A 16,513-nucleotide genomic window follows, 5' to 3' on the forward strand; every position below is an offset into this window, starting at 1 on the left:
GGGAACCAGCCCTTAGTGGGCTGGGGCGCCCCCCTTGGGCCTCCCCCCATGCGCCTAGGGTTGGGAACCCTAGGGGGGAGTTCCCCCTTGCCTTGGGGGGCAAGGCAACCCCTTCCCCCCTTGTGGCCGCCGCCCCCCCCCCCTTTGGATCTCATCTCTAGGGCCGGCGACCCCCCAGGGGGCCTATATAAAGGGGGGAGGGAGGGCAGCAACCTACAGCCTTGGGCGCCTCCCTCCTCCCCTGCAACACCTCTCTCTCTCTCGCAGAAGCTCGGCGAAGCCCTGCCGGAGACCCGCTACATCCACCACCACGCCGTCGTGCTGCTGGATCTCCATCAACCTCTCCTTTCCCCTTGCTGGATCAAGAAGGAGGAGACGTCGCTGCACCGTACGTGTGTTGAACGCGGAGGTGCCGTCCGTTCGGCACTCGGTCATCGGTGATTTGGATCACGGCGAGTACGACTCCGTCATCCACGTTCATTGGAACGCTTCCGCTCGTGATCTACAAGGGTATGTAGATGCACTCCCTTCCCCTCGTTGCTAGTACACTCCATAGATGCATCTTGGTAAGCGTAGGAAAATTTTAAAATTATGCTACGATTCCCAACAGGGGCGGCGGACCGGCGGTGGGGAGTTGTTTTGGGGCTGCGGGGTAGCGGCGGACCGGCGGTGGGGAGTTGTTTCGGGGCGGTGAGGCGGCGAGGCGGCGCGGGGGCCGGTGGTTCGGCTGGTGGTGGCTGGCGGCTCAGGGGGGTGCATGTTGAAGATGAACTGCAGGCCCTCCCTAAACTACATCTCAAGTGCCTCTTTGCTAGCATTGCTTTTAGTTTCGACAGTAACATTCAGATTCCACAGTAAATTTCAGTTTCGGCAGTTAAGTTCAGAGTCAACAGTTTTTACCTCATCTGTTGTAGTCAGTTGGTTTTTGGTGATGTAAATTTTACATCTATTTTACATCATCTACTTGAGATGCTATTAGAATCCCACTTGAGGTTAACAATGTCTGTCTTGTGCTGCTGCAGCCTTGACGTCTTATGGCTCACCGGAGCTGCTCCAACGACGGAACGATCCATCACAACAGAGCAGTGCCCTGGACGCCGTCTACAGATTCCTCAGATCTTCCTCCACACCTCCGACAGCCACCTCTGCCTCAACTTCTTCAATGACCAACCCAATGATGCTGAGGTCGACACGGCTACGGCAAAGAGGTTGTACACTTGTTGCATCACTTATTACTCTACATTCATGTCGATCCATTAGGGCTATTTTGGTTCAACGGAAAAACATAGCAATAGGAAATTTTCCTATGGCACTCTACTATTCAATTATTCATGCATTTTATTGAAAGGAATGGAGCAAAACATCCACGTGGACCTACTTTTCCTACGCATGAAAACAAGACCAAGTGCATTAGTGGCAGAATAACATTCTAACTATACACGCTTTCATATGGTTTCACTTTATTTTGGCCATGTTTCTTTGCATTCCTCTGCTCTTCCAATTCCTAAGAACCAAACACCCAAGTTGACAGAAATCCTGTGTTTACAAATGCTCTGTTTACCATGTGCATTCCTATTCTATTCCGGTGTTTTACCTATCCCTGCGTTTTTAGAATCATGCAAGCCAAATGAGCCCTTACAGAATTACTTTAGTTACAGGTAGGTGTCGAAGGAAACTTTGTTTGGTTTGTCCTACTCCTGCCGCGATGTCGTCCACCTCACCTGAGTTGCTCCATTGACAAAAGCATCCACCAAACCAGACATCACGACTCCTGACCATCTTTCGCCGCCTCAGATCTCCTTCCCTGCCGCCGGCATCCACCGCAACAGCATCACCATCATCGACTCAGCAGATGAACCCGAGGAGTACACGGGTCCACAAGAGAGGTTGCACTCTTTTGTTTCTGCTTATGTTATGCATTGCTTAAAATTACCTGCTACTTTATCATCCTGTTCACCTCTTAGACTCCATGTCAGGTCCAAATTAATGTTCAAACTTGAGTTATAAATTAGTTGTGGGGCACATATCGAGGCAGCAATGAATAGTATCTCTGTCTAATATATGGTTCACCTAGGGTATGCCTATGTTGTTCATCTTGGGTGGGAAACAAATAGTAAAGCAATCATCATCTATCTTTTTATTAAATTAAAGCATCATCAGCCTGCTATCATTATTTTGGATCCATCCACTAGTTGTTACCATCACTCTAGATTTCTGCATGCTCTCCTTAAATAATCTCACCATATTTTTTTCGTATGCATGTCAGATATTGTACACAGTCATGCTGAACATGTAGAGAAAAAGAGAAGAGTTTTGCGCGGTAATACAATGTCATGCAGACATCGCTCCATGGTGGGTTCAATGGAAAACCCTCCCCCCTCTCTAGATTGTAATCCAGAGGAAGATATTTGTTCTGAGGCGGATTCAGACGCAGCTGACCAATCCTATTTACCCGCAAGGTGTTTGCTCTACCTTGGCATGATGATGTTAGTCATATCATGCATATGTTGCCTTGCAGTGCCTACTTTTGACATCATATATGTCATCTGCTTAGTTTAGACATGTTCTGTAATGCCACCTGTTTAGTTTCCATATCTTATATGGGAGTTATGCAGTCTCATGTCTTTTTGCTAGACATAATATATGTGAAATGTGCAATGCCATCCTGTTTAACCAGGCATCATATATTTGAATGATATCTTGACCATCCTTTTCTTCATTACATTCCCATTTGTCAACAATGTTTGTACATTAAACTACTCTTCCTGTGAATCAGCCATTTGGGTGGGAGATGAAAAAATCTGGAGTGAAAACAAGGCCTTCAGAGCAGACAGTGCTACCTGTCGAAGAAGATCTCTTGTTGGGTCCCGATAGCCCCTCAAAGATGGATTCAGAGACAAATGACCAGTCCTATTTCCCCACCAAGATGTATGCCCTAACTTGGCACGGTTATACTGCTCATATCATGCATATGGTGTCTTGCTTTGCATAGTTTAGACATCATATACACAATATTCAACACCATGTTCTTAGTTCAGACATCATATCGAATGCCCTCTGTTTAGCATATAAATCACATATGTGAATTAAATCATGCGATCCTAATTACTTAGATAACATGTATGTGAATTATGTCATGTGATCATGTTTAGTTATTCATCATATCTTTGAATTATTTTATGCTATGCTATCCAGTTTAGATAGACATCATATATGTGAAATTATGTCATGCTATCCGTTTTAGTTAAACTATATACATGTCAACTATTTCATGCCCTCTTTTTTCCACACTATCTATTGCATATGTCTCTCATACAATGTCTGTACATTCAACTATGTTTCCTGTTTATCAGCCATTTGAATTGGAGCGGGTGATGGCAATATCTAGCGGAGTAAAAACACGGTTTTCAAATAAAACCGTGCTACCTCTTGGTGGACATAGCCCCCCGGTTGTACATGCACGAGAACCATCCCTACCACACATAACCCAGACTCTCGCGGATTGTACCCCTACTGCGATGGACAGAGAACCAGCTTCACCCAATCTAACCCCAACCCCAGCAGATAGTAACCCAGTTCCTGTTGACACAACACCATCTCCACCACAGAGCTCCCAAATAAGAGCAGTTAGTAAGGTAGCTCCAATGCCCAAAGGGCCAGTACAACCATGGCGAACCCCAACTCCACCAGTTAGTACGCCTATTCCTGTGGAGGAAGCACAACCACCCAGTCGTAGTTTAGCATCTATCGCATTTGATGTTGTTAAATCCTATGTGTGTATCTTCCCATCTTGGAAATATTATACTGAAGATGAAGGAAAATGCCAATTGCAGGTGTTTGTCCAGGAGTTATGTGTAAGTAATGCTATTCATGGAAATTACTTTGCTTTGTCCCATACATTCTACCTCCATGATAGTTATAATACAGCAAATTTTCCCATTTTTCTCTATAGAGAAGGACCGATTTGGAAACTCAGGATGTGGTAACATGTGCTAATACCTCTGCTATCTTCAAGAATGCTTGGTGGCAGTATCGGAATTACCTGAAGAAAACGTACTTCACTGGCAAATAAACTCATCAAAATCCCTTACGTTCTCCTAAGACACATTTACTGGACGAGGACTGGGAACGCCTTGTTCTATACTGGTCCCAAACCAAGAATGTGGTAAGGTCTATGAGCTCATTTTCTATTTTTAAGTACTATATTCTTGCGTCTTACTGTACTCTGTTCGTGTAGAACAAGTGCTTAAACCTGAAGAACAACTGTTCTAATTTAAGATTCCATTGCTATCGTGCATACTGCTTTGCTCTTGTATCACTTTATTTACTCATACAAACTTATTTTTAAATTGAAGGATCCAATCGAAACTCCAATGGCACAGTAGGTATGTTCACACATGTTTCTTTAACAGGTTTGCTCTTATCAATAGCTCTGTTGATTTCAATTTCAATTGTGTATACAGTTGACTTCTCATATCATGCACATTACTAGCATCACAATAGAGCCAACATTGTTGTTGTACATGTAGACCCGTGGTACCCATCTGAAATCTTGTTGTGTTGTGTAGTTTCCCACGCTTTGTATTCTTTCACTACTGCTTTGTCTTGAACTGATATGATTTGAAATGTGTCTCTATTTTGATTTGGAAAGACAATGCAATGACCATAGGACATAGATATATGTTTGTTTGATGCTTTTATTATGTACTAGTACTTGGCAATAGAAGACTTGGTAGTTTAATCCTGTCCACCTTACTAATGAACTGGTTCACCGAAATGAGTTTCATATACTAGTACATGCTAAACCTTTTATGTGTCTGCTTGTTTCTTCTTTTAGAATGCTGACAGAATATTGGGGAAGACTGCCTTATTAAGCAATGGTAAAGGAAGTAATGCAGATAAGGTTCAGGATAGTGAGACATCCTTGTTGGTCTCCAACAAAGCTGATAAAACAACTAAGGAAGACTATCTTGAAGACAGTGAGATAACATCAAAGTCCTATCTTGGTTTAGTGTTCGAGTTACTGGCCACTACCGCTTGCACAAGCTATTCAAACTCACTGTCTGAATCAGTTCGGTTTCTTGAGTCTCAACTACAAGTTGAAAGACATCGATCAGTTGTGCTGCGACAAGAAGCAGAAGGACTACGGAAGTCCCTGGAGCATTCAGATGCATACTTTCTGGTGCAACAGCAAGCGTTGGAGGATCTTAGCGCCAAACAGGACAAAGCTAATAAACTTGCTAAGCTTATTGCGAGCATGGTGGATACCCAGGATAACGTTTCTTGAGCTCTTATGAAGTTGTTTCAGTTATGCTCTTGTTTTCTTGCCGCATTTATTTGCACTGGTGGCCAATTTTGACGGCCAGTGTATGTAATATGCTGCTTTGTTCCCTATATTTGCACTGATGGTGAACTTTGATGCCCAGTGGATGTAATATGTGTAATAGCTGTAATAGGATAGCGTTAGTTGCTTGCTTATTTATTTCCTTATTGTCTTCTTTAGTTGTTAACTTGTAGTCACTGCAGTTCTTTTTCCCCATTTTTCTAGTGGCCACAATAACATATTTTTGGTAACTAGGCCACAATAATCATGGCAACACACGGACTATTGTAACCATGCGCCTCCTGCAGGCCGTAGGATCCATGGGCCTTCTACGGGCCATATGATCCATGGGCCTTCTACGGGCTGTAGGATCCATTGGTGTTCTACGGGCCGTAGGATCCATGGGCCTTCTACGTGGCGTATCCTCATTTCGCCAAACATGGGCCGTACTATTCGTGGACCATAACAGGCCATTAATAGGCCGTATTTGATAACGCTATGAAAACAGCCCAAGGGTTAACGGGCTACAAATAGGCCGAATGTAACCACGGGTTGAATTTGGCCCACAAACGGAACAGGCCAGTAACGGACCGTAACTAACCAAATTCTAGAAATGAGCCCAAGAATAAATGGGCCCTTCGAAGGCCGAAAGTTAACGCAGGCTGGAAACGGCCGACGGAATAATGGGCCGTTAATGGGTATAAAGCGATACACTGTTCATTATGGGCCAGTTTCATCTCGGGCCTTTAACGGGACCAGAGTTACGAAGGGCCTCATATGGGCCGAAAGACATCATCGGCCATACATGGGCCGGAAGTTACAACGGGCGGGAATCATATTGGACGGCCTAGATGAAGCTACTGGGCTTAATTCCGATAGGCCGTAACGGGCCGGGCGTTAGCGGGCCGTAAATGGGCGATATACGAATAGGCCGTTAATAGGCTTTCCGTGGGCCGTCCCGTTACCTTTTGACCAAGTTAAATGGGCCGGCCTTTTCACCGGAATGGGCCTCTATTGGGCCGTGCCACATGTCGACGTATCATATGCGCCTCCTGTCCAATGAGTGGATGACATCTGTCCCAACGGTGAGCCAACACGTGTTTCCTCCGGCCAATGAGAATTTTAGACGTGGAAAATCCCCGTTGGTCCGGGCTGTTAACGGGTTATCGGATCCAAAACCGGACCCGATAGCTTAACGGTGACCTATTATGGTGGATGCCACATGTCAGTCACCCTTGACGAAAGCACTTCTATGACGCGCGATTTATCGTCATGGAAGTGGACACATCCATGATGATAATTTTGGTAATGTCATGGAACACTTCTACGATAGCACAGGTATGACTATCCTGATTCTGTCCTAAAATCGTCATGGATGTACATGCATGACAGAAAACGTGACCTACTATGACAAACACGTATCATCACGAAAGTGTATTTTTTTGTAGTGATTTCTTCTGTCCCCCTGTGTTCGGTGGGCGAGGCTCTTCGTCGTCCTTGCTTGGCGACCCTTTCCACTTGTGTTCGGTGTTTAATTTACCGGCATGTTTAAAGACCAACAATTTCTGTTCGAATGATTAGCAGGCTTGCCAGGGGTGCCATGAATTTGGCAAGGCCGATCGAGTATTTTTCCAGACTGGATGGACCATCTTTGTTTCCTTTGAATGGCTTCTTCCGCTGACCGGATTTAGAGACACTGAATCCGGCGTTGACCGCCATGTCTTCGGTATCTTCATTGTTGCTTCGACGCATTTGTTTGTTTCATCGTGGCCTACCGTTGCCATCTCTGGCTTCGGAGGTGCCAGGGTCGCTGGTACTGTTGCTTCTACGAGCTAACCAGCTGTCTTCCCCCGCACAAAAGTGGGTCATGAGTGTGGTAAGGGCTGCCATGGACTTCGGCTTTTCTTGGCCGAGGTGTCTGGCAAGCCATTCGTCGTGGACGCTATGTTTAAAGGCCACGAGGGCTTCGGTGTCCGGACAATTGATGATTTGGTTCTTTGTAATTAAGAACCTTGTCCAGAGTTTGCGGGGTGACTCTCCGGGTTGCTTGACTATATGACTTAGGTCATCGGCGTTCGGAGGCCGGCCATAGGTACCTTGGAAGTTGTCTCGAAAGGCGTCCTCCAAATCTTCCCAGCTACCAATGGAGTTCTCTGGGAGGCTGTTTAGCCAGTGTCGTGCTAGTCCCTTTAGTTTTAGTGGGAGGTACTTGATGGCGTGGAGATCGTCACCGCGAGCCATGTGGATATGGAGAAGAAAATCTTCAATCCATACTGCGGGATCTGTCGTTCCGTCGTATGATTCAATGTTCACGGGTTTAAACCCTTCTGGGAACTGCTGCTCCATTACCTCATCGGTGAAGCGTAAGGGGTGTGCGGTGCCTCTGTATCGGGCGACGTCACGACGGAGTTCGGATGACATCCGTGTTCGGTTTTGAGCCCGGGTGAGATTATGCTTGTCGCGCCGGGCCTGATGGTCGTCCTCTCGCATTGGAGCATGCCCCCTTGCTCCATAGATTGATCTGGTCTGACCGGCTCTATTGTCTAGGTCCTTGCGTAGGTCTTAGGTGTAGCACGGAGCCGCTACCTCCTTGCCTCTATGGCGGGGTGGTGCGGGCTGGTGTTCAGCGTAAGTAGCCGCTCTGTCATCCACATTGTGGTTGGTCAGGTTCATCAGCAGGTTTATACTTTGTCGGTATTGGCTCAAGGGCCTCGTCGGCAAATTGTGGTAGTAGCTTGCGCTTTGGGTAGCTCTTTGTTGGGCGTTCGAGGCCGTATTCTTCGGCTCCCAAGACTTTATTTCATCTGTAATTGAGTGTATCCTGTTCGGCTTGAAGCTGTTGTTGTTTCTTTTTGAGGCCCCTCGCAATTGCGATGAGCTGTCGCTTAAAGCACTCTTACTCAAGGGGTTCCTCTAGCATGATGAATTCTTGGTTGCCGAGGCTGACATCCTTGTCGGGGATATCTAGCGACATATGCCAGGGGGTGGCTTATCATGGATGGGGACAAGAGTACGTCGCCGGGCTCTAGAAGCGGGAGTGAGCGAAACCACATACGCTTGCGAATCTTACCCAGGTTCGGGGCTCTCCATGGAGATAACACCCCTAGTCCTCCTCTGCGGGGTCTCCGCATGATCACTATAGTCAATAGAGTAGCCACAAGATTGCTCCTTGAGCTGTTCGTCTAGAGGAGTAAGAAGGGCAGGGCTAGCTCTACTCCTCTCTCTATATGTGTGTGTATGATCTGTAGGGTTCCGAACCCCTTGCATGGGGAAGCCTGGGGGTTTATATAGTCCCCAGGGGTATGATGGTAATCCGGCCGGGTGTAGGACCGCACAGTCAGTGTCTCTGGGCACCGGCTTCTCCACCGGCTGCTGGGGCCCACCGCTTGGTGGGTCTCGCCGATTGTTGTGACCTCGGCCGACAGGTAGGGCCCGCCGCCTGCGGGCCATGTTGACTGCTTTATACTGTAGCCTCGCCCTCGATGACGGAGGCTTTGTCGGGGGGCGTGGCTACAGTCCCGCCGCCTGGCGGGCGCTCACTGTAGCCTCACCCCGTCTCATCTGGTTAATGGCGCGCAGACTCCGAGGGGGAGAAGGGCTGCCTGCTAGGAGTCGGCCTGCCCTTGTTGCCGTTTGCTTGGGGTTCGCCGCCTTCTGGTGGCTCACGGACAGGTAGGGACCGCTGCCTGCGGGCCGTACCGACCGCCTGTCGAGGGAGCATGGCTCCCTCTGACGTGCATGATGTCATGGGCTATGTGGCAATAGTGTCGCGCCGGGGGAGGGGTGTCCGCTTGGTTCGCCGCACTGTGGCCACAATCCACCCTAGATTCGGGGGTCGCAGGTCCCAGTGTAGCCACGCCCCGTCCCATCATGGTTATGTGGGTGCAGACTTTGTGGGGACGAGGGGCTGCCTGCTAGGAGTCGGCCCCCTCGTGGCCGCCTTCTGTGGTCTCGCCGTCTTCCAGCAGCCGGCCTCTTAGACAGCCGGCTCAAGAGGCCAGCCGTTCTTCCGGGAGGTGTGTGGGGCGCAGCTAGCCCCGATGTCTTGAAATACCATGGGGAGCTGATGAGGCTGCCCCTGGTCATTTACTCCGACAGTACTCCCCGAAGCTGGTGGGGCGCCGCGGCTGTAAATCGAGGAGCCTCAGCACATTCCTACCCTGAGTCATCTGGTAATCCTACTTCATCCGCCTTCCGGAGATGCCGACTATTAGGATCCGGCCATGGCTAGGCCGGCCGCCTATGAATTCGAATCGTCGTGGTGGAGGCCGGGTGGCGCGTCAGCCGCGTGACAGCCTTGCCGCCCACTACTTGTTCACCACGCGGCGCCAGAAGACCAGGCCGGCCTGCCAGCCCACACGCATGACAGGACGTTGCCACAGGCCTGGGCCCACCATTACAGGGCCTCGACACGTGCGCGGATCTGCTGCGGCCGAGGCGGGCAGTCGCGCTTCCTAGGCGCATTAACTTCACGCCTTTATGGCACGGAAGGTCTGGGATCGTGGGGGAAGTGGGCGCAGTTAATCCCGCGCTTCCCCCCACGTCTCGTCTCCTCGGCTCCGCCACCCAGGGCCTATAAGTAGGGGGAGGAGGGGGCGGCAGAATGCACGCGCACCCCCCTCGACCTTCATCCTCATCTTCTTCTTCCTGTTGCTGTCGCCGTGCCCTTTCTTGCCGCCAGAGCACAGCTACAGCCCGCCGCTGCCATCCTCGCCGTGCCGCCGCGCACTCGTCTTCGCCGCGCCGCCGCGCTAGAGAGCCACCGCGGCCATGGCGCATGATGGGCGTTCCGGCGATTGGGATGGCTCCAACGTCCAAGTCGAGGACATCGAGTACCTTCGCGCGACGCGGACGCTTCTCGGTGAGGAGTGCGTGGATGCTCGGATTCCGCTCGAGCAGGAGTTCTCGCCAGCTCCGGCGCTAGAAGAGTTCGTGGTCTTCCATAGCCATTTTCTGCGTGGATTTGGCTTGCCGTCGAGCGGTTTCTTCCGCGCCTTCCTCAACCTCTACGGCCTACAGCCGCATTACCTCACGCCCAACACAGTGGTACTTCTCTCCACCTTTGTTACTTTCTGCGAAACTTATCTCGGAGTTTTGCCCACACTCGAGCTGTGGGGGCGCTTCTTCTACCTTAAGCTTGGCACCGCGGCCAAGGGCGAGGCGGTTCAGTGCGGTTCTTGCGTCGCCGTGTAGTGCACGGTGGCGGAACCCGTTTTCCGTCTTTGGTGATACTGGAGTCGGCCAAGTTGTGGCAAGTTGGATCCGACTCGCAACTACATCAACCTGCCGAGTTTTGTGGCCGGCCCGCCTGCGGAGCCACGGAGCAACGGGGGCCAGCAGCCGCCGAGGCCGCTGCCGGCTGGTGTCACCCGCGTCCTCGAACGCTTGGAGGTGATGACAAAGGTGGAGGGCCTCTAGCCGGCAGACCTGCTGGCCGCCTTCTTCCAGCGCCGGGTGTTGCCGCTCCAATTTTGGCCCCACCTTATCTGTGACATGGGCAGCCGTCGGGATCCGAGCCGGACGTTGATGAAGGAGATGTCGGCGGATGAGGCCGCCCACCGCGTCAACTTCATCTCTAGTAGCCAGCTCGAAGTGAGGAGCTGGAGCTTCGGCAAGGAGCCGTACAGCCGGGCCAACCCGCCGCCTGAGGTTAGAACCCGACCATCTTCTTTGTTCTTCTTGTTTCTTACGTCGACCTTTATTAAGTCTAACCGTCCGGGTGCTGCGCAGCGCGCCGTGAGCCCCGATCACCGGTGGATGCCCGACCGGGAGGTCAGCGACATAGGCGACCCCGAGCTGGGGGTGGCAGCAATGGAGGAGGACGACGCCACCGGGTGAGGCGACGGCCGAGCATGCGGAGCCGCGAGGGGCGGCATGGTAGGGGATGTCTAGGGGTGGCCGGACGACGACGAAGGCGGCGACGAGCCACACCGCGCCGCGTCCGCCGACAGGACCGGGGCCGGCTCCTCGGCGGCGGGGCCGATATCTGGAGCAGCCGGCTCCTTGAAGCGTCGAGCTAACACCGGGATGCCCGGCCCCCGGCAAAGCAAGAAGGCCAAGAAGTCCGCTGCCACGACCAAACGGCAAGAGGCCCTAAAGGCGTCCGCCTTCAAGAAGGGCCAAAGCCACTCCTGACGGTCTCTGCGTAAGCAACTCGGTTTTCCTCGCATTTTGATTTGCGTTCGCTTTTCTTCCTTTCTTGCAATTTTCTCATTGGCTTCCTCCTGCCATGTCTTCATAGGGCCCCGCTTTCTCTGTCGCGGTCCCCATCTGGCTCAGTGATTGGGGCAGCACACGGCTCCGCCAACACCCACCGCGTGGACCCGATCGCCGCCCTTCAGGAGGCGATGGAGAGGAATGCGCGGGAGGAGCGAGACACCATGGCCCGAACGGAGGCGGATGCGGCCGACGCGGCGCGGGTGGAGGCCGACGCCGCGGCCAAGGCGCAGGAGGAGGAGGCGTCCCGCAGCCGGGCTCTGGAGTCCACTAGTCCGCAATCTGCGGAGCAGATGGTGCCGGAGGGCCAAGCGCCGACTAGAGGGGGCTAGTGTCGACCAGCCGTCTCTGGAGAGGGGAGGGGACCCTGTTATCTCGGAGGCGGAGGTGCCCCCGCGCGCACCGACTGCTAATGCATAGGGCTGTCGGCCTGAAGCACCGCCGGTGCCGCCATCTGGCGGCGAGTTGGTGGTAGGTCTGACTCCCATGACCCGCGTTCTAGCACGCCAACTCCCGGTGAAGGCGGCCTCAGCGCCAAGGTCGTTGAGGATCGGGGCCTCGAGCTCGTCGGCGCTCGATACCAATGCCACCAGTGTCGCCCCTCCATACTGGACGTCTGGGGATGGCTCTGGTGTTCTGAACGTGGTGGTGCAGGATGTCCTGGCCCAGTTCAATGCCCAAGGCGCCGTTCTCCAGCAGTCCCTGTAGAAATTCTTGGCGATGGGGACGGCCGTCCCGGCACGCGATTTTGCTTCTTGTTTTTTAATTCTTGCAATCTCCCGTGGGGGCGCGCCAGCGCACCCACTGGGTGTAGCCCCCGCGTTCTGGGCCAGCTGCTGAGCAGGCGGCGCGGAACTTCAAACCAAGCTCCGAGTGCTGACATGATTTTTCTTCTGTTGTCTTCGTTGCAGGACTACCACAACATCCTCATGGCCGCCTACAACTCCCAGTTCCAGGAGCTGACCAAGCGGACCGCTGACCTAGCGGAGAGCCGAAGTAAGCACTTCGTGTTCCTTTGCGCGGGGGCACGTCAGCACACCCGCTGGGTGTAGCCCCCGAGATTCGGGCCAACTGCTGAGCAGTTGGGTCGGATCTTCCGGTGACTTTTTGTGTTTTGGTTGGTGTTGACACTTTCTTTCTTGTCTTGGCAGAGGCCGCTCCTGATCTGCGAAGGCGCCTGGGTGAGGTTAAGTCCGCGCTCCACACCAAGGAGTAGGAGCGCAGCCAGGCCGCTCAGGAGTGCGACTGTCTAGCAAAGGAGTTGGCGGACCAGGCGGAGTGGCACAAGGCGGAGCTCCAGAAGCTGACAGAGGGCGAAGGCCTCCTGATGGCCGAGTTCGAGACTCAACACTCGAACTGGGCCGAGAATGAGAAGTTCTTGTCCGACGGCTACGGCAAGATCGAGGATATGATCAATGGTAAGTTACTTCTTATTTTGAACAGGGTCGACTACTATAGGAGCCGGCTTCTGGCTTCTAATTTTTTGTCTTCTTCTTGCGCAAAATTCTTTCCCGGTCATTCCATCGCCATCAGCCAGGCCATCGAGGCACGGCGCAAGGTGCGAAGGAGGGCAGGCGTGGACATTGCACCCAATGCGCCCCGGAATCTTCGCGAGCAACTTTTGGCCGTCAAGACGCGCCTGCAGCCGGCTCATCGGACGCTCCACTGCCTGCAGCGCACCGGGTCTCGGGTGCTTGCACCCTCTGGCGAAATGCTCAGGTCCCGCGCACCCCCAGTTAGACTGCCGACGGGCTGGAGATAGCAGTCGGGCGCTTCGAGTCCTGGAAGGGCGCCGCGGCTCGGGACGGCGCTCGGACGGCCTGGGAGTTCGCCAAGGCTTGGTATCCGGGGCTGGATCTGGCCAAGCTGGCCACCTTCCGGCAGGAGGCTAGACCGGAGTTGGCAGCGGTAAGCCAACACCACCGTCTTCATCCCTAAGCTAGACGAGGAGGGCGCTGAGGTGCCGCCCAACTGGTTTGGGCTGAACCCAGAGGATGGGGAGGACTCAGCGGAGGAGATCGCTTCCAACGACGAGGGCAAGGACGAGGAGGACGAGGTCGGCGAAGACATCGGGCCGGACGATGGAGCGGACAGCCAGCCTCAGCCCGACCAAGCCTTGACCAGTGAGCCGCGCGAAGCCACGCCGACTTTTGTTGGTGCCGACCAGGCCGAGGCCCACCAGTCGGCCGCTCCACCACCCGGCGCCTCTGCCTCCGCTGACCCGATGGATCCGCCTGCTGCTCCTCTAGCCTAGGCGGCCACTTTAACTTTCTTGCTTTTCTGTCTTGTAAGCTTTTGAACAAGCGAGTTAAATTCGCACAGTTCCACCCGCTGGGGGTGTACGTTCAAACTCTGTTGATTGCTGGCCAAGAGCGTTTTGCTATGTAAATTAATTTATTCTCGCACCAGTTTGTGCTCTGCCGAGTTCTATCTTGGTTTTGCCTTTCTATTCTTCTTGGCTTTTTCCTTTGCCGCCTTCCTTCGGCTTCCGCCCTGCAAGCTGGACAGCCGCTCTGCGGTTTGTGGCTGGGTCAGGGACTTGGCTGTTTAGGGTAGACAAGTACTTCGGCCGCTTATAATGTAGCAACTCAAGTGAGAAGTCAGCCGGCTGGCTGCTCGGCAACAGGAGGTGAAGCAAGGAGCCGGCTTGGCCTATGTTGATGTTTTTTCCTTAGTCTTTTTCGTGTGGACACCGTTTCCTACCTTTAGCTCTTGCTAGCCGGACAGTCGCTCTGCGAGCAGCGGCTTAAGGCAAGAGAGGGCTTAGATGTCGGCACACTACTTGTCCAACTAGAGGTGGCATCAACATAGGACAAGGCGGCGAGCCCCCGGGCCGACTGGTCGGACTCGGTGGCGGGCGGAGGAATGAAATAATACATTCACAGGCATAATCCTATCATATAGATAAAAAGGGTAGCCCCTGAGTGCTCCTCGAGGGACCCGCTGTCTTTGCTCTTAATACAAAAGGTAGCGTGGTAAATACTACATTAACTATAAAATCTTCGGAGGAGATTTGGGTTCCATGGGCGCTCTGTTTCCTTGCTGGAATCGTCCCTCTTGCATGCCCTGGGCTTCTGCGCGTCGATGAGGTAGTAGGAGTCATTGTCCAAGGCTCTGCTAATGATGAAGGGCCCTTCCCAAGGAGCCGAGAGCTTGTGCCGGCCGGCTGTTCGCTGGATTAGCCGGAGCACAAGGTCCCCCTCTCGGAAGGATCGTGGCCTGAACTTCCGGCTGTGGTAGCGGTGTAGGCCCTGCTGGTAGATGGCGGACTAGCTGAGTGCTAACAGTCGGCCCTCTTCCAGCAGGTCGACGCTGTCTTCTCGCGCCTACTTCGCCTCCGACTCTGTGTACATGGTGACGCGAGGCGAGGCGAACTCAATGTCACTTGGGATAACGGCCTCGGCCTCGTAAACAAGGAAGAAGGGAGTGAAGCCGATTACCTTGTTCGGCATGGTGCGGAGACTCTAGAGGACGGCCGGCAGCTCTTCAATCCAGCAGCTGGCCGAGCGCTCCAGCGGCTCGACCAGTCGGGGCTTGATGTCGGACAAGATGAGGCCGTTTGCCTGCTCGATTTGGCCGTTTGACTGCGGATGTGAAACAGACTCTAAGTCCGACAGGATGACCCGCGTCACGCGGAAACGGGCCAAGGCACCTTTGGCCAAGTTGGTGCCATTGTCGATGATGATGTTGTGTGGTACGTCGTACCGGACGGTGATATCTGCGATGAAGGTCACAGCAGTCGGGCCATTCAGCTTCTTGATTGGCTTCGCTTCAATCCATTTGGTTAATTAGTCCACGGCGACAAGCAGATGGGTCGTGCCGCCGCGTGTAGTTTTGAATGGGCCCACCATGTCCAGCCCCCAGATGGAAAATGGCCAAGTGAGGGTGATGTTCTTGAGTGCAGAAGCCGGCAGGTGTTGCTTGGAGCTGAATCGTTGGCACCCTTTGCACTTCTTGACCAAGTTCTTGGTGTCGTCCAAAGCAGTTGGCCAGAAGAATCCATGGCGGAAAGCTTTGGCGAAAAGGAACCTGGAGGCTGCGTGGTGGCCGCATTTGCCTTGGTGGATGTCTCTAAGGATTGCCTTGCCTTTCTCTTGCTCTACACAGCGCTGGAAGACGCTAGCCACACTGCACCTGACAAGCTCTCTGTTCACTATTGTGTATGTTGCTGCCCGGTGTTGCACCTGTCGTGCCAAGATCTCGTTAGATGGTAGCTCTCTGCTCACCAGGAAGTTGAGGATGGGCTGCGCCCATGATGGTGCTTCAACCACTGTCATCACGGCCACTGGTACCAGGGTGGTTGGGGTGGGGGCGCCGGGTTGGACGGCCGCTGCTTACTGCGTCGTTGAAGTCCCCGGGCTGACTGCTGCAGCCCCCTGGCCGGGTTCTGAAGTTCCTGCACCGGGTGCGACTGCCGTAGTCCCCGAGCCTCCTGTGGAAGTCCCCGGGGCGAGTGCTACAGCCCCCGGGCCGGGTTCTGAAGTCCCCGGGCCGAGTGCGACTTTTGCAGTTCCCGAGCCACCTGCCGAAGTCCCTGGGCCGACAGTTGCGGTCTCCAAGCCGGATCCGACTGTTCCGGGGACAGCCGGCACGAAGATGGACTCTCACTAGTAGAAAAACGGCCTAATGTGAAGCACATTAGTACCGGTTTGTAAAAAAACCGGCACTAATGTGTCCAGTAGTCCCGGTTCGAATGGTAAGGCGGGCGGAGCTAATTAGTACCGGTTCTTGGCGAACCTTTTGTACCGGTTCGTGCCATGAACTGGTACTAAAGAGGCTGTGGCACGCCATGGTCCGGCTGGGGCCCCAGCAGCACCTTTAGTACCGGTTCATACCACAAACCGGTACTAGAGGTTTTTAGTTGCAGCGGTTTTTTAGTCCCACCTCGCTCCGCTAACAGGGTTTTTACCACCTTAAATATGTTACTTCTCAAACTATCACAACCACTTGGTCTTCATTGAACTCTATGTGTAG

The 16,513-nt window shown here is 53.1% G+C and overlaps 1 protein-coding gene across 1 annotated transcript; it reads right to left on the bottom strand.

The window, feature by feature from the left end:
- Positions 1-15,003: 15,003 nt before the first annotated feature.
- Positions 15,004-15,816, bottom strand: LOC120963564 (uncharacterized). The gene is made up of 2 exons (XM_040388238.2): positions 15,597-15,816; positions 15,004-15,257 (listed from the first exon to the last, which is right to left on the bottom strand). The coding sequence occupies exons 1-2, from the start codon at positions 15,814-15,816 to the stop codon at positions 15,004-15,006; spliced, it is 474 nt and encodes a 157-aa protein (XP_040244172.2).
- Between the last annotated feature and the right edge of the window lie 697 nt (positions 15,817-16,513).

The sequence above is a fragment of the Aegilops tauschii genome, chromosome 4 (genome assembly GCF_002575655.3).
Source record: "Aegilops tauschii subsp. strangulata cultivar AL8/78 chromosome 4, Aet v6.0, whole genome shotgun sequence".
NCBI lineage: Eukaryota > Viridiplantae > Streptophyta > Magnoliopsida > Poales > Poaceae > Aegilops > Aegilops tauschii.

Excerpts from the sequence above, each read along its gene's own strand:
- LOC120963564 (XM_040388238.2), bottom strand. The coding sequence starts at position 15,816 with ATGACAGTGGTTGAAGCACCATCATGGGCGCAGCCCATCCTCAACTTC. Across the intron at positions 15,258-15,596 it reads CCTTAGAGACATCCACCAAG|ATATCACCGTCCGGTACGAC; the intron begins GCAAATGCGGCC and ends CCTTCATCGCAG.